General features: G+C 39.7%; 1 protein-coding gene across 4 annotated transcripts in view; it reads left to right on the top strand.

The window, feature by feature from the left end:
• The window catches only part of dmd (dystrophin), a 353,683-nt gene that overhangs the window by 137,003 nt on the left and 190,554 nt on the right, over positions 1-26,126 (top strand). For all 4 annotated transcript variants that reach the window (XM_050063154.1, XM_050063152.1, XM_050063151.1 and 1 more), the window contains exons 3-8: positions 5,570-5,662; positions 9,134-9,214; positions 11,518-11,610; positions 14,751-14,852; positions 17,177-17,247; positions 19,312-19,430. In XM_050063154.1, coding sequence (XP_049919111.1) covers positions 5,570-5,662; positions 9,134-9,214; positions 11,518-11,610; positions 14,751-14,852; positions 17,177-17,247; positions 19,312-19,430 — 559 coding nt within the window. The remainder of the gene's footprint in view (positions 1-5,569; positions 5,663-9,133; positions 9,215-11,517; positions 11,611-14,750; positions 14,853-17,176; positions 17,248-19,311; positions 19,431-26,126) is intronic.

The raw sequence follows: 26,126 nt of genomic DNA, 5'->3' as shown, positions 1-26,126 counted from the left end.
TTGGTGAGGGAGTTACTGCCATGGCCATTTAAAGGGGTCCCTTGAACTCTCACCTCAAGGTATCTGGATGATATTGGGTTCTATGGGTACCTATGATTCTCCCCTAAACTTGAAAGGGCTTGTTTCCAGTAAATGTTTTTTTCCTTACAATCAATGTAAGGAAAAGGACAAGCAGCCTATTTGAAGAACAATGAATTACCTAACATGTACTGTTTAGATGCGTAACACATTAAAACAGGCTTGTTTTGGAACTTGAGAGGTTAACTGTACGAGTCTACGCACATCCACTAAATAGTAATTTTAAATGGAAAATGAGAAACCAAGTACACCAGTACGTGATTCCGTGAACTCCCCATTGACATAGTTTTTAGCTTGCCTATATACTTCAACAGCATAATCAAATTCCTGTAATTCAGTTATGGATTTGGATTTGGTGTGCCACCCCATGTTGGACCGCCCCTATGAAAGATTTCTGTGGGCGCCACTGGCATTGACCTCTGTGCGCTGAAAGGTACAATAAGCCTCTTGAACCAGTGCTGCCTATGTTGTGGAAAAAGCATGTTGTCACCAGTAATTGGCAAGACAAACTGAATTTTTAAACCGGGTGTAGTTAGTCTTTAAAAGTCTCCTGTAGGAAATTATGGAAATTAGGTGTTTAACAATTAGCAAGTAACTGTTTTCCCCTGAGGATTTATTGCCTGAGGGAATGTTTCACCATCCACTATTTCAATTTTTTTAATCAACTTTGAATAACTCTTCCATTTTCATCATGTATTTCGCTGTGGGAGGAGAGTGTCCATCAAGACCACCCTGAAAAATCGAACCATTTTATATGCCTGCTGGGCTTTAGTGTATGCTTCATTTTGTCATTTTGAATGGAAACACAACACTCAGGGTATGGTTACAAGTTATGGTATGCGAGACATATTCAGCAAGGTTCATCCTCAAAAACTTTTTAATAAGATGATAAAGTTTCAGCAGATTTTTTGGCACTGCAGAAAGAAGCTTGACAAAGGCAGTTGTTTTGTTTTTTTACCCCATGATCCAGTATTAGACACAGGAAACTAAAGTTAGAGTTGGAGTTAGGGATTGTCTCAAAAGTGCATGAAAAATGGCCAAGAGAGCTTTTTGGATTTTTGTCCAAAATGTACTTGACAAATATGTTGTTTGTCCTTGAAGACATTTTTGGCCTCCAGAAAGAAAAATCATGCAGTAAGCCTCAGTGCATTTCTGACTTGTGTTGCCCGCTTTAAAACCTCTTGTTCTGTTTCTATCACTCATTTCTGCTCAGAAAGTAGACTTGGTACATGGACACCAGATTTTGTATATTTAGTGAGCAGGTTAAAGTATAGATATAAGGAGTAGCGTATAAATGGCAGTAGCAAACAATGTTACACAGAAGATGAAATGACCTGTAACATCCTGCAAGCCATACACACCTCCAGTTTTAAAGTTTTAAAATCATAACATTAAATTGTACCCACATGCTAAATACTGTATTTTTAGACCAAAAAAAGCATAAATATAGAAATATAATCATCAGTCATCGTGATGTTGCTGCTTGTTCTCACTCCAAGTTCATCGAATACCGCTGCATTGTCAGTGATTTCAGTAGCAGTATGATCACAGACAGACAGCTTCAGTTCATGACATGGCCGAACAGCAATAATCACGGTGATATTATAAGGTCAATAGCAGACGCAGAAGTATACCCAGCATGTAATATGTACATGTGAAAGGCCACTAACAAAGTGGCCATATATGATGTTTTGGGATGAGAATGTGTTGAATGTTGCGCAAACAGCAACAATCACTTCCAGGTAAGCAACTGGAAATTGACTTCAATTGTGGAGATATGTGAAATCAGCAAACATGTTTATTTCTTGCTTGTCATTTTCAGCTGTAACTGTAACGTGTAAAGATATATAGCTTAACACCTTGATCCTCCTATCTGACGTTTCTGCTGTGCTTATTTTATATACTGTGTTGCTTTGACAGCGTCTTTGATAAACCGAATCAAACGGTGGGGAAGCTGTGGATGGGGGCCACAGCAACACTTAAAAAAAAAAAAAATCAGTATCATTTTAATTGTACATTATACTTGGAATATTTTCTCTGTTTTACCTCAGACACTAACAGATGGAGGCAGCAGTAAACCAGCAACTCCCGTGTTCTGTGAAGTAAAGTTAGTTTTTGTCAGTGGAGTCCGGTGGCTTTAAGATAACAGCTTAAGTTCACTGTCGGAAAGGGTTGTCTGACGGCAAGGTAAAGATTTGAAAATATTCTATATAATGCACCCTTCAACTGATGTTGATTTTTAAGTTAGGTGGCTAAAAAAATAACTAATTGAGGCAGCGTTTGCTTTTATTTTATGTACATGACATGAGATTTTCTTCCCAGAGGTTACTGTAAATCAACCTTGTGATGTGGTCTATTTTGGCCACCTGTGTCAGAGTGTTGAAATTTCACTTTTGCCCCAAGGAATATTCTGTTTTCATTCAGTATCTCTGCGGGTGGTCAGAGGTCAGGGCCATTTGGTGGAGCTGCCCCTCCAGCTTATATCGCTAAATGATACTTTAATCTTCAGACTGAAGGCCACCAGTAAGTGCTGCTTTGTTCAGGCAGCAATACACTCACGAAAAAAGCAAGAGAAATAGAAAACACTTGCTGTAATGTCAATAAAACATCTGCTCTGGATGAAGTCTGCAAGTCTGATACATCTGTGTACATTTTTGATGATTCCTCAGTTTTAAGTACAGACCAGTTTCAAAGGTTCAAGTGCTTCCTCTGAGAGCTGCAATTATAGGAACATCAATTCAGTCCAAAGAATACCTGAAGAACTGTGTTCACTGCTGGAGTGGACTGGAAATTTGAAGGAGGCCGTCACTAAATGGACAAGAGAGGGATTTGTAATGGGTGTGAGTGGGCAGGAGGAGTGAGTGTTCATTTGTGTGTATTCTGTTTTCCAGCAGCAATATTCAAATGTGCATATGCCTCTTTTTCGTGCCTTGTTTCCTTTTCTTTTATCTGTGTTGGCCTGTGGTTTCTTCACTTATCACCTACACCCACACACTGTCCACAGCCCATTCAAATAATACATCTACTCTCAACACACACACTTGCACACATTGCTCTGGCAAATGGAAAATGACTCAATAACGCTCAGTCTCAGGACAATGCCGAGAGGCGTAGGTCGAGGGCAGAGAGGGATGGAAAAAGAGAACGATAGACAGAGGGAGGAAAATAAGAACATAAGAGACAGAGAATGAGATGTGAGAGAATGTTTGGAGGAGACTGAGTGTAAAATATAAGATTGAGGGTGAGGGCAGAAATGAATGGAAAATGTGAGAAAATGAGACAGTGATAGGAAGAAGTTGCTTCTCAGAAGATTGATAACTGAATTTTGTCATTATAGAAAAGTGTTTTTATTCCTTTTTCACTTTTCTTTCTATATTGTGTTTATTTTTTTCCCCACAGTTCTGGGTCATTTCCACCTTTTTCTTTCTGATTCGCTGCCAGTGCTAATGCATTCTAGATGCAGGAGTGGGGACTTGTACATGGCAGCCATCGTTGTAATAATGCATGATCGATGCAGGAAAAGAGATCTCTGCCACAGTAACCAGGACAGTAATAATGCAGGGAAGATTCATGATGCTATTTGTACATGATGCTGCTGGCAAAACATGCAGAAGAAAAGCTTCACTTTACTTACTTTTTGTCTGTGTCCTTGCCCCTTTCCTGTCTTTACCAATTCTTCTTACACTTGCTCATAATTACTTACTTCAGCAAGCTTTTTCTCAGTTTTTAAAATAATACGATAGGGCTGCTCACCATGCTAAATCAAGTGGTGCTGGAAAATTAGTCCAGATTAGCCGATCTCAAATCTGTTATGACACCTCTAATAAAGCGTGGGCATGTGAAGGTCATTCGCAATATGCAAGTTAAATTGAACTAATTGATCAGCCTCAAGTTAAGAGCTGTAGCCCTGTGAAGACCACCGAGGTGAAATATATGGGAGAAATAATGGTGATGTTTTAGGGTTTTCTATAAGATACTTACTGATTTTAGATTATTTTTATGGTTTTGTGATTATATTGCCCAGTTGTGCCTTATACCTGCATACTTTTATAAACCAAGCAGGGCTGAAAAATGAAGCCAACACAGAAGTGCTAAAAACTGCAGTTCCTTGAATGGCCACTTGAGGCTGTCTCCAAGAGTGAGTCAATCCCCATAGACCCCCCACGTTAAAACGCCCAACTTTAAAGCAGAAATAAACATGTTTACAGCTTGGGAAAAAACAACAAAACAAACAAACAAAAAACAAAAACAAAACAGTTTTGGTCTACTAAGTTAATTTCCCTATTCATGTCAGCTGTTCAGGGGGTGCATTTTTCTATAAGTTACATGTTTATATTTTATTCAGGCTTAAAATTATGCATAATTAAAGAGGTTGCTGCTTTGAGTGACAGATTTGTTTACTTAATTTCAGCGGCGATCCATAATTAAACTTTGCTTGTAATGTGATAGTGTTAATAAAAAACAAGCAAAAGAAAAAACAACAACTTTTAAATCTGCGGAATTCTGTGGACGCAGATTCCATGTGGGCCTGCTGATAAGCATCTCCTCAGCAAGCTGGTCATATCCACCCCTCTCTCCTCCACATCCTCGTCCAAATATGGTCACTTCTGGCTCCAAGAAATCTAAGATGGCGACAGCAAAAACCCCTTTCTCGAGGTTTCAAAATGGGAGACCGCAAACCAATGGGTGACTTGGCTATGTTAATTATTTTTACACAGTCCATGTTATTAACACAGTATAGTGGTGGAAAAAATTTCATGACATCAACTTAAACTGGTGATACATTAAAAAAACAATTCTCCAGATACATATCTCTTCTAGCTCACTTAAAGAATTGTATTTATTAGGCCCTGTCAGGTGTCTCTTTGGTTAATAATGTATGTACTATATCTATATATCTATTGGTAGGTTGACCCCTCTTGGTTACAGGTGGGATGGGGGGGGGGTTGTATTTTGTTGTTATTATGGACTGTGTGATGGGTTGTAGTTTCCTGCTATTCTTGGCTGCAAAGTGAAAAAACTATTTATTTATTTATTTAATTGAAATATAGCTCCTTGATTCCTGCTTTTCCCTTCACTCTGGCTGCTGTGAAGGCCCAGAGAAGACATTCACTGTATTCAGCCTGAAGTGTTTTCCAGTGTGAAGTAACTGCTAGCTTGTAATCCCAGACTTATCAGCACTGATAAAGAACAACCTCTTGGGTATTAACTGCTATCTTCGCATTTAACACAGGGCTGATTTGTGCTTACTCAAAAGACGTCTCTTTATACTCCCAAAAACTGTTGTGGTTCTGGCCATCTACGAGTAGTCTCCAGTACGTGGATTGAAGTTTTGACCCTTACGCGGTAAACTGACCTCATGTCACTGCCTGCAGACTTAAAGAAATGTAACTTTGTATTAATAAACCTGTAGAATCTTGTGAATGTTAAGTATTAATGCACATTAATATATTCAGCTAAACTGATAATTGTGTGTGTATCTGTGTTTTAGACAGGGAAACCACCTGTGGATGATCTGTTCTCAGACCTGTGTGATGGAAGACGTCTGCTGGAGCTGCTGGAGGGGCTGTCAGGACATGAGCTGGTATGAATATACCACCACCACATAACTGACATGACTGCAACATTATAATCAACTAATAAATACATTTATATAATGCCCCTTACAAGTATTGTGTAATGATTACCATTCCCCACAGCCCTGTCCAAAATACCATAGGCTCCTATGTTTTTGTTTTTGTGCCCTCTCACAGTCTGATTGCTATAGGAACAAAAGACTTGCTAAACCTGGCTGTTCTCTTTTTTCTTTGCACGATCCTTCCATTTCTGCGATAGCTTTGTAGGAACCAGTTGTGAAGGGGGTGAGTAGGGTCATTAAGGACGCATTCAGCCTTACTCACTGAGGTCTTTACACAACTGAGCAGCTGACATCTGGTCACACCTGATGACCCTACTCGCTGCAAAACATTTTGGTCTCAGTTGCTGATGTTACCAAGCAAAGGAAAGGACCGGATGCTGTGTGTAACAGTCTTGTAAATCAATTGCAAAACATGACAAGCTACATTAAAACTGTACAATATCAAGTTCAACCAGACCGACAGTTAAGAAGATATAAGGAGACAAAAATGCCTCTAATTCAATTCATTGATCATCTGTGCCGCTAATTCTGTTCAAGGTCACAGGGGGGCTGGAGCCTATCCAAACTGACACTGGGCGAGAGGCCAAACTATCACAGGGCTGACACATAGAGACGCTTACATTCACACCTACAGCAGTTTCAAGTCACCAATTAACCGAAACTGCATGTCTTTGGACTGTGGGAGGAAGCTGTAGAGCCTGGAGAAAACCCATGGAGAACATGGGAGAACATGAAAACTCCAGGCAGAATGTTGCTGAGGGAAATATCAGCTGAACATACTGTGGGCTGACAAATCAAAGTTTAAACCTATTCAATCTAACCTCTTGGTAGACTGCAGAGCCCCCCCACCCCCCACCCACAAAAAAAGTGGCTTCCCCAAAAATTTCGAGCCTAACTCCACCATTGTGGTTCAATAATGATTGAGGGTCACTTACACTTTTCTGGACAGGAAAACAAATTCAAAATCAAAGGGTATTCGAGGATAAATGGCTCCAACATTGTTCTCCCCTGTCATGCAACACTGTGGGGACGTTGGCTAAATGGAAGTATGAATTATTTAATTCTTCTTCTTTTTGGGCCAAAATGGTTTCAGATGTTAATAATATATTTGGTGCCTGAATTGTTGTTTTATCTATGTTTAAAACAGCCATTATTGAAGGAAAGAAAAAAACAATACATATATAACGGTTGTGTATGTTGGATGGTACTGATGGAGGAAATTCCTGAAGAGATGATATATTGCAGGCTTTGAAATAAGTACCAGTGCTTCTCAACCAGAGGTACTTGTATCCCGGATAACAGTTCATCCAACATAGTAATTATATTCCTTATTAGTAACACTACCAACAACCTGGTCCCACAGAAATGCATGATATGACCCCAACCTAACAGGGCATTACGTTATGGTGGCATGTAATGTGTTTGAACAGAAAAACCCGCACATTGCGCAGCTTGACAATTTATTAGTAACACTAACATTTCGTTCCTCCAGGACCTCGTTAAGAGTGATCAACACCATTATTTGCAACATCAAGCTTAAATAAAAGACGCTTTTGCAGATGTGCCCAGGTGTGGGGGGTGATTCATCAGCTGTGGGTGCGTTACCCAATAGTTGACGACAACCTGTACACCATGTGTCACATACCTCACAAATGAAAGATCCAGGGAACAAGAAAAACACAGGAAAAACCATAGGCTCCACAGGCTATTTACAAGGTTATTTACAGAAGATGTTCATCTTATGAATGAACACATCGGCCTTGCAGCTTTCATTAATCATTCAAAATGTTCAGCATTGTATACTCTTATGCCATGTATTATGAATTGGTCTTTTGAGATCCACAAAGCCATTATAGCATAACATGCCATGCAGATTAAATATCCAGTATACTTCTCTTCTTCTAAGTATTTCTTCAGTGCTACCACCTCGCTGGTGGGGTATATGACATATGGTGGACATGCTGTTTTCAGTTATTCGGTAACACACCCACAGCTGATTAATTCCCCCACACCTGTGCACACCTGCAAAATGGGTGGGCCTATTTAAGGTCAATGTTGTATATTATGGTCTTGAAGGTCCAGAAGGTCCGAATTGTTAGTGTTACTAATAAATTGTGAAGCTGAGCAAGAGCAGTGTGCGTGATTTTCTGTTCAACTCAAGTGATAATTTCCGGCGCACCTGCATCCAAGACAGTTGGACATGCGAATATCTCTTTTCAGACAAATGGCATGTAATGTGTCAAAATTACATGCTGGCACCATGGAATCACTGCCGATGGGAAGTCTATCAGGATCCTTGGTGGACACGCAAATTTCCTGGTTCAATGACGTCACGTAATGGGTGGTGGTTAAAGAAAACAAACAAGGAAACAGCTGATCGTGTCCCCTGTAAACTAAAAGTCAACACTGAGTTCTTTGAACTTCACATATTTACATCCTTTTGGGTGTTACATCACGTTATGTAAGACACTTATGCCAGTTTTTGACATACTTACATCCTATACGTAACAAATGTAGTTCTTTCAACTAAAACCACAGTCTTTCTCTAAACCTAACCAATCAGTTTTGGTGCTTTAACCCAACCATTTGGCCCCATACACAATAAATCTAGTTACTTTAATGGAAACCACATCACAACCAAGTAGTTTTGGTGCTTTCATGTCACCACCATGTAATGCAGTGTTAAGACACTCTGGCCATTTCACGCACTTCTGTGAGACATTGGAGTTTGTCCACTTGACTTACTCTGACAAGTTGTAACCAAATCAGCAAAACTTTCACATCACACTTCATCTTCTATCACACACAGTGTGTACACAGCATTAACCTCAGCTTGACCTAATCATATTTCTAACCTTAATGTTAAAATCATCACTTGAGGAAATGAAAACTGGAAAATAAATGCCAAGTGCCAAGATTAAAATCCTAAACTGGCTCTTAGATGGGAACACACACACACACACACACACACACACACACACACACACACACCAGCGCAGCCCACGGCCTTACTGTAATCAAACTTCCACTCCCACCTTGTTTTTCTTTTCCCCTCCAGCTCTCCCCACCTCCTCCACCTTGTCTGTTTGCTGGAATCCCTCTCTCTCTCTCCTGTTCAACCATTTCTCTTTATTTTTTATTTATCTCTTTTTTGGTTTTCTCTCCTGTTCTTTCTCTCTCCTCCACCTTTCCTCCCTCTCTCCTCTCCTCCACTTCTATCTTGGGGAGAGACATTATCATCTTTGTCCTTTGTTTGATACTATCTCCTTATTGTAATGGCATACACACACATACAAACACACTTTTATTGTAATGTGGCTGTTTGTAGCGCTCATGGATGCCCCTGAGCAAGGTCTGTTTATGCCTCAATAATCTCCTCTGTCTGGGCTGTGCGTGTGTGTGTGTGTGTGTGTGTAGGTGAGGTTGGAGAGGGGATTCACGCGCGTTCACTCGCTCAACAATGTCAACCGTGCTCTGCAGATCTTGCAGAAGAACAATGTGAGTATACGTGCAGTGACACACACATATTCCCCTTTATTGTGCAGGAGAGTTTCATATCATATGGATTTGACTACATTAATATACATTAAATGAATCAGTGGTTAAACTCAGCAAACAGTGAAGTGCGTAGACTGGTCCTCTATCTCCTCTCTATCTGTCTTTCCATATACCTTTACCATCATCTCTTGCAGGATGCCTTTACTTTCCTGTCTAAGAAAAGCATTCCTTCTTTTATATCACTGTCTTTCTACTGTGCACATATGTGTGTTGAGCTTTTTCCCTTCCAACAATCTTTCTGTTGCCTTACTTCTTCTTTGATCGTCTCTCATTGTGTTGCCCTGCTGTGCTTTTACTTCTATTGTGAGATTTCCCTTTGATATAAGAATATCTTATTTTAGTAAAAAAAAAAGCGTATATTTATATTTTTTACTTAAGTTTAGCAAATAGTAGGGATCCAAAGATAAATCTGAGCAGTCACCAGAGGATAAAAGAAATCTTGAGTTTTGTGACTCTGTTCTCTTTTTTTTTTTTTTAAATTGTGAAATATTGGAAATGGTCATCTCGTCAGACTTCTAAAGTCTTCAATGAAAGAGGAAGAACTTATTGGTTGAACTGACAGTCCACTTAATCCTGACCCATTACTTACTGTTGTTATTATCAAGCTTTCTACTCCAGCACGGCATATAGTTTACAGTGATAACAGTGGGCAGTTGATTGAGCAATTCAATTCAGTTTTCAACTCAGATTTATTTATATAGCCTAATTTACAACAGAGGTTATCTCGTGACACTTTTTACTTAAAAGGATTGGGAATGGCAGAGTATTCTGGGACAGCGACACCATCCTTAATAGCTAGCAATGGTAGCTGTTGCAACATTAATCATCTGTCAATTGTTAATCGTCAGAAATATTAAACTACATTCCAAAGACCCATATGGAGAGAAGCTCTCGATCCATGAAAGGAAAGGAGCGAACTGTTACAAAATTGAATTTAGTTAATGATATTGATCCTTACAGACTTTGACAGCTTGCCACCCATTAACATTATGGTCCCTGATGTCTCTCTGATGCTTGGTGTTAGTGCCTACACCTGTCAGCAAATCAAAAACATTTAATTTTGGGGGACTATGTCCAATTTACAAACAGGTGGCTACAGGACCTTTTGATTTACAAGTCAAATGCAAGCAACATTATCTTATCAAAGATAAGCTAGCTAATGTTATGCTAACTGTGTGCTAACAAAATGTCAGTTAATCATGCATAATTGATCTAACAAAATGAAATACATAATGTTAACCTACCTTTCTGTCTGATTGTACAACATAATACATTTTTACAGTTTTTTGTTAGTTTAGCAATTCTTTATTTACAGTAAACAGCCGGCGGATGGCAGTGTTATGCTGTGTTCCCACTATGAGAGGCAATGCAACAGTGTACCCAGCCACATTATCGCAGAGTCATTGTTAAGGTGTTGCTCAAGCGCTCATTAACGTAGATACATCGTCATGGGCTTGTTTGTGTCTGCTACTTGCCATAAAGCACCTTGCCTGAACGTCATATGAAGTTTGTATTTGGTCATTAAATATCTGTGCTTTTGATTAGTGCTGGAGCCACAATTTGACATCACTTTTTGCCGCCCCATTACATCTCAGTGTACACCGCAATGCACAGAAAACTAGCATAGTGTCAGCGAACTGAGATAAATAACACAGCACCACAGCTAGAAATAAACTCAAATTACTTCCTTTGAAAACTGATTACAGCCTGTTGCTGTCGCTCATAGTGTGACCACTTTACCTTCCAAAATGGCCGAGACAGTTGTTGATGACGACACAGTCCCGTTTTTCTTCAGAAAAACATACTTAGACTTGCAACACAGAGGCTAAGAGAATTCTTTTTTGTTAATATTGTCAAAGAATATGTGTTACTTTTACAAGAGAAAAGGCCTTGAGGATTAGGATTGACCAACAAAGTCGGCAAGTTGCTGTTAGAGATGCTGAAGTTAGCCTAAACTCTAATATACAGTAGTAGCATATTGGTTTAAATTCAGTGAAATATATGGTCCTTAACAGGGATATACTCCTTGGTTATGATAGTAATTCTAGTGTTAGTCAGCTAGTTAGCTCGGCGTGCTAATGTTGGTAGCTTGCATGAGAGCCAACAAACACACTATTTAATTCGTACACTTTTGCTCAGCAGCCAAAAGGGTTGGGAACCACTGAGTCAGAGGAAGAAAGGAGACTGTATTTTCTAAAATGATCCCACAATGAGATTTGACTTTCTGTTCATCTCTCCTCCAGGTTGAATTGGTGAATATCGGAGCGGCAGACATCGTTGATGGGAATCACAAACTGATTCTCGGGCTCATCTGGAGCATCATTCTCCACTGGCAGGTGTGTGTGTGTGCATGCATATGTATGTCTTTGTGAGTGTGTGTTGGGTGCTCTGAAGGCATTTTGGAGGCAATAAGAGTTTTCATATGTTGGTAGTGCCTCCAATATTAAGTTATGACATTTGTTGTTTGCAGTTGCAGCTAATTCCGGCTGCATTTCAGGGAGCTGTTACTATTTGGACTGAATATTGTTTCCTTACCTCCAAAGTTCCTTTAATATTTTTGTTTTTCATGATGGAGCTTTCATCTTTTTGCCAATTCAGAACAACAATATGCCTGTTGGCTATTACTCCCCTTAAGCTGTATTTAAAGTTCATTATCTATTTTACAATAGACTCAATGCTTAAAACCAACTTCATGTAAAGTCAGTTGTTTTAATAGCTTACATTACGATACATTTTAATTGTATTTCATTCCTCATTAAGTTGAATAGAGGCTAATGTCTCAATCACGGTAGTTTTGGCATAGACTTAATGATGCGATTAATAGCAAAACACAGTTCTATAATGAGGTGTGTGCGTGTGTGTTGGCTGAGTGCGCATGATTATCTGTAGCATGTATGTGTGTGTCTGTGTATATAGTGTGTGTGAATGTGCCTGTCAAAGGCTGCACCGCCCTAGAGGTTATCTTTTGCTTGTGTGTGGGCACGTATGCCAGTCTGTGAGTGCATCTGTGTGTGTGTGTGTGTGTGTGTCATTGTGAGTGTGTGTAATCAGCAGTCTTTGTCAAAGCGCCCCTCCAATTAAAGTGGAAATGCATGCAGTGACCTACTCCCAAATGAGTCCCTTTTTTACCCGGCAGGCCACATTCAGTGAGGAATCGCTAACAAACCTGCGTGTGTGTATGTGTGTGAGAGTCCCCTTGCTGGGAATTCACCTCGACACCGAATTACACAGAGCTCTATTAATAGGTTTAGTTGCACATTCTGTGTGAGTGTGTGTCTGTGAGTGTGTAATAAACTTTCCCCTCATCTTTCTTACTCTATTACTTTACATCTCTCTGTGCAACTGTGTGTGACTGTGATTGTTTTTTGGATGTTTTGTTGACTTGTTTCGAGGCTTTCAACTCATTTTTTTCCTCATTCTGTCTTCTACTCATCTGTCCAGCCGCTGCTCTGAGCTCTGCTAACATTCATCGTACTACCTCGCTGCATGAGTGCGTGTGTGTGTTTGTCAGAGTGCAGAAAGTGAGGGGAGCGAGGCAGAGGAAGAGGGTTTAGTGGTACAGTGGGGTGAGAAAGAGAAAGAGAAAGACAGGAGTAGAGGGGAACAAAAACTGCCTTTTTTAGAATGTATGTGTGTGTGAGAGCATATGTGGCTGATAGAAAGGTGAGGGTAAGATATGCATAAGTAATGCACAACCGGGCAGTGAAAAGTGTAATGTCTCTCTCCCTCTCTCCCCCTGAGCCCTGAACAAGTGCTCCAAAACTGTCACTCACAACTGCCAAAATCCAGCCTGCGAGGATGAAACCATATCCACACACAGGCATGTGCCTGGATATGTGTGTACACAAGTATCCTTTGACTGTGTGCACTTTACTGAGTGTCTGCTGCCATGTGGAGGTACCAGTGTGTATGTGAATATGCAAAGTATCCACTGACAGGCCACGCCAAAACTTTGCTAGAAAGCAGCAGATATTTTAAAAACGGCTCTTTATAGTTATCTGGAGAAAGAGTGGTTGTGGGTGTGTTTGATGGTAACTGCTAACAGTAGCCAACTGTTAACTGTGCGTGTCTGTTCTCTCTTGGTGGATATTGTGTTTCTACAGGATTTGTTGTGTGTATTTTACAGCCAACTATCCCGTTCCAACTGACTGACAAATCCACTGTTTGCATGTGTTTTATACGAATGACAAATGCTGGAGAACAAACATAAAAAACTTCACTTATAAGCCTCAAAATTTAGCACACACTGTATACACAGCCAGTTCTTATTCCCAGGGTGTTGCTTTACCACGCCAGCTGGAGTATAACGCCAAAGACACTCTTTCACATCCTTATGGGACGCACTGGGCTTTCAGATACCTCCAGTGTTAACCTATTTGTTGGCAGTACTTGGTGGTGAGAGAGACTGGTGTAGTATAAGGTTTAAGAAAGCCTGCGTAAGGTGGGACAGAGATGAGGTGGATGGCTCAAACAAAACTGGACTTAAATCGAGAAGACCCCAGTTTGTGTCCAGTGTGAAACCAGAAGTCAGTGTTATTTTAATCTAATGGGCAGGGACCGGTTGTACAGAACACCTTACGTTTTTTCCTTAAGTATGACACTCGAGGCTTTATTTCTCCTTAGCTGAGGGACTCACATAGTTGCACAGAGTCCCTTAAAAGATTTCCTTAGTTAATAAAAAAGCGTTACAGTCACTGCGTTGAAAGAGATTTTACAGCGCTAAAAGATTCCATGGAGATTGTTTGTTTGCTTGGACCCATGCTTGTGATACCTGTCTTAGCTGTCTTATAGTTAGATAGTGAAAAAATTGCATAAGAAAAGAAGACAAGAAAACCACAATGGTCAGGGGAGGAAAAGATTAGACTTCTGGAGGAAAACAATCTTAGAGAACACACACTACAAATTCAATTCAATCCCCAAATACCAGAAAACAGAAAACAGTGGAAGGAAGTCACGTTGAAAATTAATTAAGTCAGATCTGTAGTGTAAAATCAAAAGTGTATCCATTGGGTTCTCCTGGTCGCAGAACACTCTTCCCAGGGTGTGTTAGTTTTTTCATTCATCACCATAAATTCAGTCATGTTGCAAAAGATAGAGTCAAAGGTACTTTAAGTGTTTTTTTACCTTGCTTTGGTTGCTAAAGTCTTTTGTGCAATGGTGGACCAAGAGAAAACCATAAATACTTCAGTGAACATTCCAAGGTAATCTTAAGGAGAAGACTTAAGGGTGTTTTGTGCAACTGATTTTATTTTGAGGAAACCTGAACCAGGAATTTAAGGACATTATTTTAACTTAAGGTGTTTTGTGCAGCTGACCCCAGATTCCTAAATTGATCAAGCTCTCATGCTTCTCAGAGTATAAACTGTTTCAGTGATACCAATTTACTTTCCTCCAGTGCTGTCCTATGAACAAACTTCACTTTTTTTGTTTGTGTGAGTGTGTGTTTACACCAGCTGTACTTTGTATTTGTGTGCAGGTAAAGGATGTGATGAAAGATGTGATGGCGGGCCTACAGCAGACCAACAGTGAGAAGATTCTGCTGAGTTGGGTTCGTCAGAACACACGCCAGTATCCTCAGGTTTGTTCCCTTACTCATTCAGTTTTATTCTCAGTCTGCAGGCTGTCACACTGGCCCCACTGTTACCGAACTTCTCCTCTAATGCAGGCTCTTCTGTGTTTTCAGGAAACTTTAGTCCTGTGACACCATTAAAAAAAAGCTGCCTTATTAACTGACCATGTATGTAGAGCATGTCTTCTTTTAAAAGCAGTAGCTTCAGGTCCTGCCTCCGTTTCATCTTTAGCGGTATAGAATGTTTTTACCACAGCCAAAGACCTTATGTTTTTTCCAGTAGTCTGTCTATCTGTCTGACTAGATTACTAAAACCCCTCATGAACAGATTTTCATGAAATTTGTTGGACAGATAGGCTGGGGGCCAAGGAATAATGGATTAGGTTTTGGTGGTGATCCAGATCTGGGATTAGTGCCATCAGATGATTATCATTTTATAGCCCTACATATGAAATTAAAAGACTTGAGCCGAAGTCCTAAAAATATGTTTTCAGGGTGGAAAAAGAATCCAATTAATTTAAAATTTCAGCGGTCTTTGTGATCTCTTTAGATTCCTTTGGAGTATTTATAGAAGTTTGTACAATCCATTTTGTTTTTTCTCCATTTCTTTTTGTAACTTCTGGCATGAACTGTTTACTACTGTATTAACGCCTGTAATCCAAAATGCAAGAGCACTGACAACACAGCTTATGCCACTTTTTTGGTAATGTGGCATTATATAGTTTCTTTCATATATTCTCCGAGGTGCAAATCTTTAAAGTGCTTGATTTCCTATTTAGCAAAATGGGTCCTGAATTACCTTAATTATTTTTTATTGTTGGCACTCTTACTTGACACCAAAAGAAACATACATAAATGAAAATATGGGTCAATCATTATTCTTATTATATAAAAAGTGGCCTTTTGTGTGTGGTTTTTGCAATATTTCCTTTGTATCAGAGCCAGATTTTAGACCGTGCTTAATTTTGACCTTAATTGTGATCTAATATTAACTTCAGAAACAATTAACACATAAATGCCCATTTTAATGAAATACATCATGTGTTGTATTTCATGTCTTTTGATACAAAAAGAACACCTGTCCCCTGGAGTCACTGTCGTGTCCTCCACGTGCCAAATGTAAATTCAGGGAAGTCTTTTAGAGTTTGTACACTTGGTGACCACAGCAATAGTCATGTGACAGGAGAGCGCACAGCAGGAGGACAGTTAGCTTCATGGAGGGCAATAAGAAAAAAACTGAGGTAATTTTTTGTTGAAATAAGAAATATTTTTATTGGCTGTCCTTTCCAAACAGCTCATATTTCCTTTGAATGTACAAATATTAAGAAAACATTTTATAGTGTGTATTTTGTGTATATTTAATGCTAATGCTAAAACGGACATTAGTATTAGCAAGCTAACATATTTTATAAAAAAAATGTGACATATGGCAATGGAAATGACAGTGTCAGTGTTATATAACTAAAAGTATTATATCAATATATTTCTCTAAATATGTGTCAGATTTTCTAAAAATTCTCAGACCAAAATGGACCGTAGTTGAAGAAGAACTCTTTGACGTATGCTACAAACCTTAGCTTGTCCGGCTAACGTTAACTAGCTTAGCGTGCTACCTAACATTACAGTTATAACGTGGGTTACCTCCATAGATAAGGAGCATATTATTAGCTTACTACATAACTTTTTGGGTTACTGGTTATGTAAGAAAAAATCTTCAGATAGAAATATTCACTGCAAGGGAGCCAGGATGCTACAATCTGAATATAAGCTAACAGTTGCCGCTTTTAGCATAACATTTGCCAAACTCATCAGTTAGTCTTTAATGTAAAGCCATTTGTAAGTAGCCTAACATGTTATGGTAGTGTTTACCTACGGTTTACTTAGTTTAGCATAATATCATGTCATGGGTTCTTGTTATAAACCAAGTTGACATTAAAAAGTCAGCACATTTTCATAGTTGAATTAGCTAATGTTAGCTACCTAGTGCCACTAACATCTGCTGGAGACAATCGTCATTGCAGCCGACACAAACAGTGGTCGTTGTTAGACATCAGGGCTGCCTCTAGGTACTACTGTGTCCTCACTTCCCTCACTTCTTATTACTTCCAGAGCTGCATGCAGCTATGTATTACGTTTAAAAGCCATTTTTAGCCATTGCAGTCTGTCAGGTCATATATTAAAAGCTCAGACTGGCAATTTGAGAGAGAAAAGATGCCTTCACTCTAATATACCTATGAAAATGGAAACCAGTATTGGTGCAATCGTGTTTCAACAGATGGTGTCATACTGCATTCACAGGTTGGCCCTTTAATATCCATTATCTCTGTCCTCAGGTCAATGTGGTTAACTTCTCCAGTAGCTGGAATGATGGATTGGCCTTCAATGCCCTCATCCACAGCCACAGGTATTGTAAAATGGGTAGTGTGCTGGTGTGTGTGTGTGTGTGTGTGTGTGTGTGTGTGTGTGTGTGTGTGTGTGTGTGTTAGCAGAGAGAGAAATAGAAAGAAAACAAAGCAACAGACACAAGGAAGTGGATAGACAAGGGAAATGTCAAGGGCGTACAAAGGGAGATGCATTATGAAATTTATTTGGCTGCCAAAACTGAGGTCTTGTTCATACATTTTATTACATTTATATACTTGGATGTAGAGAATTAGTACTAAATATTCACAAAAGGAAAAAGAGAAATAGAAAAGGAAAGACACAGAATATGTCAGGTAGTGCCAGTTGGTATTAGTGGTGCACGGCTATAGGAAGCCATTAAAACCATAGCTGTTTATAAGGTGGACACTAAAAAGACTCCAAGCCAGTGAGCCAGTATACTGTAGCCTACGGACAATTCTGGCGACCAATTTGTGTGTTCTTGCACGGCTGCCATCACTGTGGCAAGTGGCAGTGTCTGCGGCTGCCTGCTGACAGTAACAGCAGCAAAGCTTGCAGATACTCAGATTATCTCAACTGCTTGATGACAAACTGTGGCATAAAATGTAGACATTATTGACTTGGTGTTTTGGTTTAACAGCTGCTTTAACTGGTGACTTTAGCCATATGTATCTGTTGTTGCTTAACTTACGTAAATGGTTGGCGAAGTTGATAAACACAGATGAGTGTTTAAAATTGATTCAAGAAAAATTGGGGCTTTTACAAGGACACTTAAATCTGTTCATGTTTTCAACAGCTGTTATTATTACGAGCAACCACGCATTTGGCTGAGAACGAAACACCAGACAACATTGTGCCTGTTCGTTTTGTGATGCCAGCCGAATGTTTTCCTTTGTGGTCATTGCCTTAGTTAGAGCAGCTACTGTTTGACACAGTTACTTGATTGACTTAATTTATTCTGTGGGACCACCACAGCCTCTAGACAGTCATGTTAGCCCACTAACATTAGCTAAGATAGCAAGGCAGTGTTACAGTACATTAGCTGACTTTACTTGTTTCACAATCCTTTTTAGTCCAAGTTTGCCGCTACTGTTGGAGCAACTGAGAACTACATATGTTGTTCCCAATGTTGTCAAAAGTAGCATTTAAAGTAGAAAGTAGAAGTAAAAGCAGAAAATTCTACACTTCGTAGGACAGCTTGCATTCAAACATATGTGTTTTGTAGGGAGACGCTACTGCAGTAATGCAACTTGTTTACTTCGGATACTTCCTCGGATATATCTATATATCTAGCATAATTTCATATGTAGTGTAGTGAAGTTGTATTATTACATAGAAAAGCTACACTAAATGATTAAATGAACAAATGAATGAATAAATACATAACTAAATCAATGAATCAATGAATGGATAATGGATGAAAGCTGGGTGAATACATTACATGTAGAGGAGAAACAGTGTTTATCTGCCTGTATGGTTGCTCACGAGAGTCTTGGTCTCAAGCCTGGTCTCATGTAGTTATGAATTAAATCCTGGCTAGCTGAAAGAACATCTGTTTGCAGTGTCTTTACTGGAATACAGAGTGGAAGATCACAAACACGACAAAGCCATCACCCTGCAGATCATTTCCTCCGCTGCTCCATGCCAATAGCATTCTGTTTACTGATTGTGGAATTACAGCAGATTTCACAGAGCAAATGTTTAAATCAATTAACATACACAATCAACACACTGCTTTGCATTATCATGGTCTAATTTCACTGTTTAATGGTGGTTGACTGGAGAGTGCAGCTTAGAATCACTGCGCAACAAATGGTCACATGTTTGCTGACTTAAAGTTGCTCCAAAAATAAACCTGACTGCATCAGCTGAAGTAAGTTAATTACAGTGTATTTCACATTTAAGAAAATTAATCTAAAGGCTGTGTAATAAAAAAACCCAACCATTTTTCATTACTGCAATGTCAGTCTTTTTACGTTAAAGAATGCTCTTTGTCCCCTTTTCCTCAACATGTGCTGAAGCATTTACATTGAGCAACGGAGAATATGTGTAAGTGATCCTTGCTGATTTCCCTTTGCCTCCGCAGACCTGAGCTTTTTGATTGGAGCTCAGTGGAGAAGAAGACGTCTGCGATCGACAGACTGGAACACGCCTTTAATAAGGCAGAACAACACCTGGGGATAGAGAGACTGCTGGACCCTGAGGGTAACTTACACACACACACACACACACACACACACACACACACACACACACACACACGCACACACACTGATATTTCCAGAGAAGAATATTTGAGGTGAGTTACGGCTCTCATCGCATTTCACGCCTTCCAATCATGCACCTTAATTGGCCCAGTTTAACTTGATGTGTCATGCTGTGATTGGGTGTTGCTATAGTGATAACTGTGGTCACCTTGGTGGAAGGACTTGATCAGTGATGCACAAACTGACCGAGCTCACCTCCCTGGAAAAGCCTTTTGATTTTGTACAAAATAACACACCTCCTAACAAGTGTATTCATTCCGGATTTGTTGACATTTGTGGCATCCATCACTGCCAGGGTTGCTGCTGTGACCTAAGACCAGTATACAGACTCTTAATCAAAACTGTCAGGCAGGGGTAAAGTGAATAAAGCTGGGTCAAAGTTTGTTGCAACACTGTCTTTGGTGGGCAGCTCTCTGTGATAAATGTTGGTGGTGTTTTTTGAAAACACAGGCCTAGATTTACTACACTTATCAGGAAAATTGTCAGTGATATTGCCTCTTAGAAAACTAGAGAGATCGATAGTCGGGGGAAGGCAAAGTGATCGATCAATGTAAGTGAAAGGGCCACAGTCCTGAATAAAGTTTGTATATCTAAATTTTCCTTTTATTATAAAACCATTTAATATTAAAAAATGATTTTTTTTTTTGTCATCCTCCTCATCAGAGGACAAACATATATGTTCTTTATGACATTTATTTCTTTTAAAATAGTCTTCTCCCACTTCTTAATAATTTGATCATGTAACTGTTTGTCTTATCTGGATGCCACTTGACACACACCACCCACCCAAACACTGCTGCAGACCAAGTACACCTCTTCATGGCAGCAGCACTCCCCAATGGAAGTGGCCCCTTCAACAGAACAATGTGTCATGCCACACCACAAAAACTCAAGGTGTTTACCTTGCCTCCAAATTCCCTAGATAAAAATCAAAATGAGCACCTGTGAGACATGCCATACCCCAGAGGTAGATCAGACATGGCCCTGACTTGTCCTGTGGGGATTGTCCCGTGGTATCTGGAACCGGGGCGTTGGCGGCAGATACTTGGGTCCTGTGAGTTGCAATGTTGGGTACCAGCAAATCTTGAAGATGCTTGATCAGATTGTGTCCTGCAAGGGGGGCCGCTGCCATCAGGAAGAGCTGTTGCCATGAGAGGGGGCGCTTGGTTTGCATCGATGTTTGGGTGGGTGGTGTGTATCAAATAGCAAATTATGGAGGCAGATCCACTGCTTTAGAATGAGCAGCAAAGTAATAAGATAGGCCTATGATGTGAGATGCCTCAGTACTAATTTAAAAACCAAGTTACAGAGAGGAGCAGTCAATATATGGTAAGTAATACTAGCGTTAGCTGCTAATGCAAATTCTAACTTGGCCCTCGCTTCTCCCAGTTAAAAGCAAAACTGTTACTGAAGTCATGTGCATTTTATTCACAGGTGCATTATGTAGAAAGCCAAATTTATTAGGATGGTACTGACTCAGGAACTGAGGTAAACAGTGCCCAGTAAGCAGCATTCTAGCTGTGTAAGGTATATGAGCTGTGATGAACTGGAAGATTTAATATGCTGAAATAAATCAGATCAAATAAAGAAATTCAGTTAAATATTAAATACAATACACATTGTTATATGGATTTCCTTTATTTTTGTCCTTCCTTGTCTTTTATTTACTGTGCATCATTTTTTAAAAATGTGTCCTAATATAAGCATTTTACATTTTTCATATTACCATAGAATAAACTAGGGTTGTTTTTTCTGTATGGTAAAAAAATTTCCTCTCCACGTGTGCAGTATTTTATCAATTTTCTTAATATCTTGCCATGTACATGTCTGACTGGGCTTTTAGGATTGGTCTTGATTGAATGTGAAATCAGAAATTGAGAGGCATTCCCCTTTAATCCTCCCTGTTGTGAGCGCTATGTTCAGTTTTTGAGCCAGCGCGATAGGGGATGTTGTAATCCCTCACAGCTCACTTAAGCCTTGAAACGACACATCACGGCAGATGAATTTCCATTGATCTTACTATAAACAATCGCCAGTTTTGAGCAAGTGGGGTGAACGTGTATCATTATTATGCCGTGCATCAATGCTCAAAAACCCATTAACCCCCCACCTGGGCTTTTTGAACAGTTTCTCATGCTATAAAGGATTTCAAGTTGTGTTTGTCTGAGGATTGTTTGGCTCATATGTCAGTGAAGAGGAGCTGTCAGGATTTAGGAAGTTGGATGCTTGTTTGAAGTTTACTCCTTTGAAACAGCTCATTGTCTGTGATGCCAACAGTAGTTTTAATGTTAGCCGTCAAACCGTGATGGATACTTTGGTGTAATCATAAACTTCAGCCTTGTTCCCTTGTCTTTTTTATTTTCTTTATGTCTCTTTATTCTTCCAGTTAAATCCCTTGCTGGCTGTTTAGAGGGGGATTATTACCAAAGCTGTAAACAAAATGTTTAAACTATATTATAGTTGTAAATATTTTTGTACTGAAAGTGTACTTTTGACTAGGGTAGATGTAAGGTCATGGGGTTAGGAGGTATTGGAAATATACCCTGACAAAACTATATTACAGTTCTTTAAGGCTACAGTGAGGAAAAGCCAATTCAAACAAAGCAAGAACAGTCAATGTCTGATGTGAGAAATGAGGCTGCCTTTACTCATAACACTTTAGTTATTCTGCCACTGCAGCAACATCTTGGCTTCTTATATAGACAGCTTGGCAATACTTGAAAGGAACAGTAACCTTACTGGTCAGTAAGCCTCCTACTGGCATCCAAAAATCGCACACAACTTATATAATACAAAAGTATTTCTTTTTGTATTATCAGGATGAACCATAGGCGTCATTCACAATGGGGACATGTCCCCACCACTCCATAAAATGGATGGTCGAGTTTGTCCCCATCGCTTTTAAAGTCTCTAGCACAAACTGGAGACAGACCCACAAAGCAGACTCACAGACTCGGATAAAAGTTCAGGGTCTTTAATCAGGCTCAGGTTGGTACACGGGTAATCACTCACACAGGCAAAAGTATCCGAATCCACAGGACAAATGGTCAGAAGGCAAAAACTGAACGATACACTCACAGGAAACACTAGGAAATGCTGCAACTCTCACTCAAAGGTAAAGACAATCTGGCAACAAAGGAGGGGAGGACAAGGACCTAAATACTCAAAGACAAGGGAGACAATGAGACGGAGGTAAACATTAAGGCAAGTAATTACAGAGGAGGAAAACTTGACAGAACGTGGGATCTGAAATGAGACGAGACGATGGTTACCAAAATAAAACAGGAAACACGAGGATGACAAATAAACATGAAATCAGGGAGCTTGATGGGTCATGACATAAAGCACAATTTGTTAGAATTGCTCTGTGAAATACACAGCTTGCACTGATGTCAAAAATATCAGTTTAACTGATACATATTGATTCAGTTTATTTGAAATGGCTTCAATACTCGTTTTCCGTAGTATCGATACACCAGTTCCAGCTGCGCATTCTCAAACACTCTTACTGTTAATATTTACTACATTCATTAGTTGCTGTTCCCTGCAACTAACCAAAAGGAGAAAACTTGTTGTGTTATGTTATGTTAATAAATGAGAACGCTTTGACAAGGGTTCATTTGCACATCAGGAAAACTTAAAATGCAGTGTAAAGACAGAAGAAACAAAGAAGTAAAGTCAGCTACAACAAAATCCCCCCTACCCTACTGATTCTAAAATAACCCAAAAATCCACATGCGTCGATCAGTAGCTTTAACAAAGTGCTGACACAGTTTCTTCATGCTCAAGTTTTCCATTCTCTCCCTGTGAACCAGACAACGCATAAAAGCTAATAAAATCCAGGGCTTTATAAATTAATTTAAACAAATTAATTTGTCATTGATGTGAATATGTGCCATGTGCACATTTAAAAAAGTGACTTCCCCTGACAAAAGAGGAGGTAGGAGTAAATCATGCCTGCATGTGTGTTGATTTAGCAGAGACAACATTAAATGAGAAAGGTCCATCGACAGGAGGATAAATATTTGAAGCAATACAGAATGCCCGAGAGCCTTACTGTATTACATTTCATTCTAGTTTTGTATTTTGAATTGTCACCTGCTGCCTGAACTCTGTTTTTTCCTTTACAACAATAAAGACGCTTGAACTGTTGAACTGTTTAATGCTTAGAATTTAGAGGCCCCCCAGATACCCCACTTAATATGTACCCCCCCATGTTGAAACACAACCTATGCCTTCAGTAGTAGCTGAAGCAAGACCCTTTTGATGCGTTGTTGTGCTTTTTTTCCCCCAACCTGCTGTAATTATCTCCTCGGGCCTCATACTGATCCCCCCCATTACATTGCCTAACATCACATATTTTGAAGACAATTTAAAAGGTCTTTTTTATCCCCACCACTTTTCAATACAAGTTGGTGCCCCAGGGATTCACTCTCCAGTGAGTCCTGTGCGGGTTCACAGCAGATAACCAGTGACTACATATTAAATGTAAAACACAGAACACACACAGGACAAAGGGCCATGAATGATGCGCACGGGTGCGCACACCAGTTTCTAAAGTGGGTATCTACAGCTTCATTTACTTGGGCAGGTCATTTCAGTGGCTGTGGGCCCTGACTGCAAACACTCTGTCCCCTCGAGTTTAAGGCCAGATGAAAGACCACTTCCCTTTTCAGACTACATATATGCTCACACGGTATAGCAGGGAACAAGACAAATGTGTGATTAGTGTTATTGGGTGATATAAATAAAATTGAGTTGAAGCTCAGACCATCATTCAGCATGTTAGGCTGAAAAACACCCCTCGGGCTGTGTTAGTCAACAGCAGCAGTAGCACCAATTTATAATTCACATGTGTACTAGTGATTATATGATTCAAACAGACTGTGTTGTCCTTGTGAATTATAGATCTCCACACGGCCGGCAGAGGATACAGAACTGACCCCAACGTTTGGCATGCTCGCCAGTCACGTGCGCAGCTGTTGTGTTCATTGTTGTTGGTCGACATTAGGTAGAAGCTCAGTAAACACTATTCAGCCAGTACATTGGGGAGTTTAAAACTGAGTTTGGGGGGATGTGATAACACACCTGGTCATTTGCAGTTGTTAGGGGGACAAATCCTTGTATTTTATATATTGGATATATATTGTGTATTTATCTCTCCAGCTTCTCCCACTTAATTTCCTTTTCACTCCTCTTTCTTGTCTTGTCTTGCTTTGTTCCTCTGTTCACTTCTTTAGCCTGGAATCAAAGCTGACATCCAGCTGCTGCGTTGCAGCTTGGGTCTCAAATTCCATCTTTTTGGAAACCACACTCTTCACATAGTCCTTGAACACATCAGCACGGCGTGGAATATTGGTTAAACATATTTCTATCGAGCTGCGACTCTATAAAGTTTTATGTGACCTCGCACGGGTCGTGGCAACTTGGAGAAGTCATGAATGGAATATTATTGTTTGTTTTGTACAAGAATAGAATTTCTCAATCATAAGTTAAATATCACGGAGGAAACCGAATATTTTCCAGGGAATTATTTGAGAAGCTATTTTAATCCAAACTAATGACATTTCGACAGTGTGTGCTTACAGAGACAGATGTAATCACTGCAGGGCAGGGACACACACACACACACACATACAAGCAGAGGCATATAGACACCTGTGAAGCAACATGGAAAAAAGACGTGCAGACACACACATCAATAAGCATAAATGTGGACACTAAACGCGCTGTGCAACAAGTTCTCCACCCATACAGCCCATACATAGGTCATGTGTTTCTACCCTTGATTACAACACTCAGGAGTTTTTCCAAAATTAACGCCCCTACCCATGGACAGAGCTCATATATGACCATGTAGCATGTAGTAAAATGTCTACTTCACCTGATCGAAAATGTCAGAAAACCCAGTAATGTTATAACTTGACCAAAAAATGTAATAAAATGTTCTGATTGATATTGTAACAACCACCTAACAGTAAGCCTAAATATAGATTGTAATTGCTGCTTGGAAAAATGACCTTTATGATCGTGTTTTGGAGGACAGTCTGGCAATCTGACATGCTTATACACACACATAACATAACACACAAAAAACACACACACACAAAAAATTGTACTCCCAAACACAATTATCCACACATGCAAACACACACTCCAACATCCATACACAAAGACGACCACAGTCCCTCATAGGTATGCACACACATATAGCTGTTGTGGAATGACTAAAATGGAGATGATGTGATGGAAAAACAAAGTGGACTGCACAAGTGAGGGATGTGCACACACTCAGACACAGACTTGCAGCTGGTTGCATTATTTACGGAGCTGTTTGTCTTCCTCAGACAAACAATAACATCCTCAGATTTCTGTGATGCTGATAAATCAGTATTCCACAGCCAAATATATGACGAGCTTTATCTATCTATCTATCTATCCACTGACACACATATCTTTCTTGGCACACACTTATTTCTGTTGCTTTGCATCTGGCTATTTTTCTTTCTGTCTTTTTCTTCCTCTCCATCGACTTCGTCTTCCTCTCTCTCTTTTTCATTATTCTGACAGTCGTGAGCTAACCACGTACCCACCATCAGTTCATTAGCACTCTGCGTCTTTCTCTGTCTGTCTT

The sequence above is a fragment of the Epinephelus moara genome, chromosome 15 (assembly GCF_006386435.1).
Source record: "Epinephelus moara isolate mb chromosome 15, YSFRI_EMoa_1.0, whole genome shotgun sequence".
Classification (NCBI taxonomy): domain Eukaryota; kingdom Metazoa; phylum Chordata; class Actinopteri; order Perciformes; family Serranidae; genus Epinephelus; species Epinephelus moara.
The sequence above is the reverse complement of the archived record's forward strand: the minus strand, read 5'-3'. Positions and strand labels throughout refer to the sequence as shown.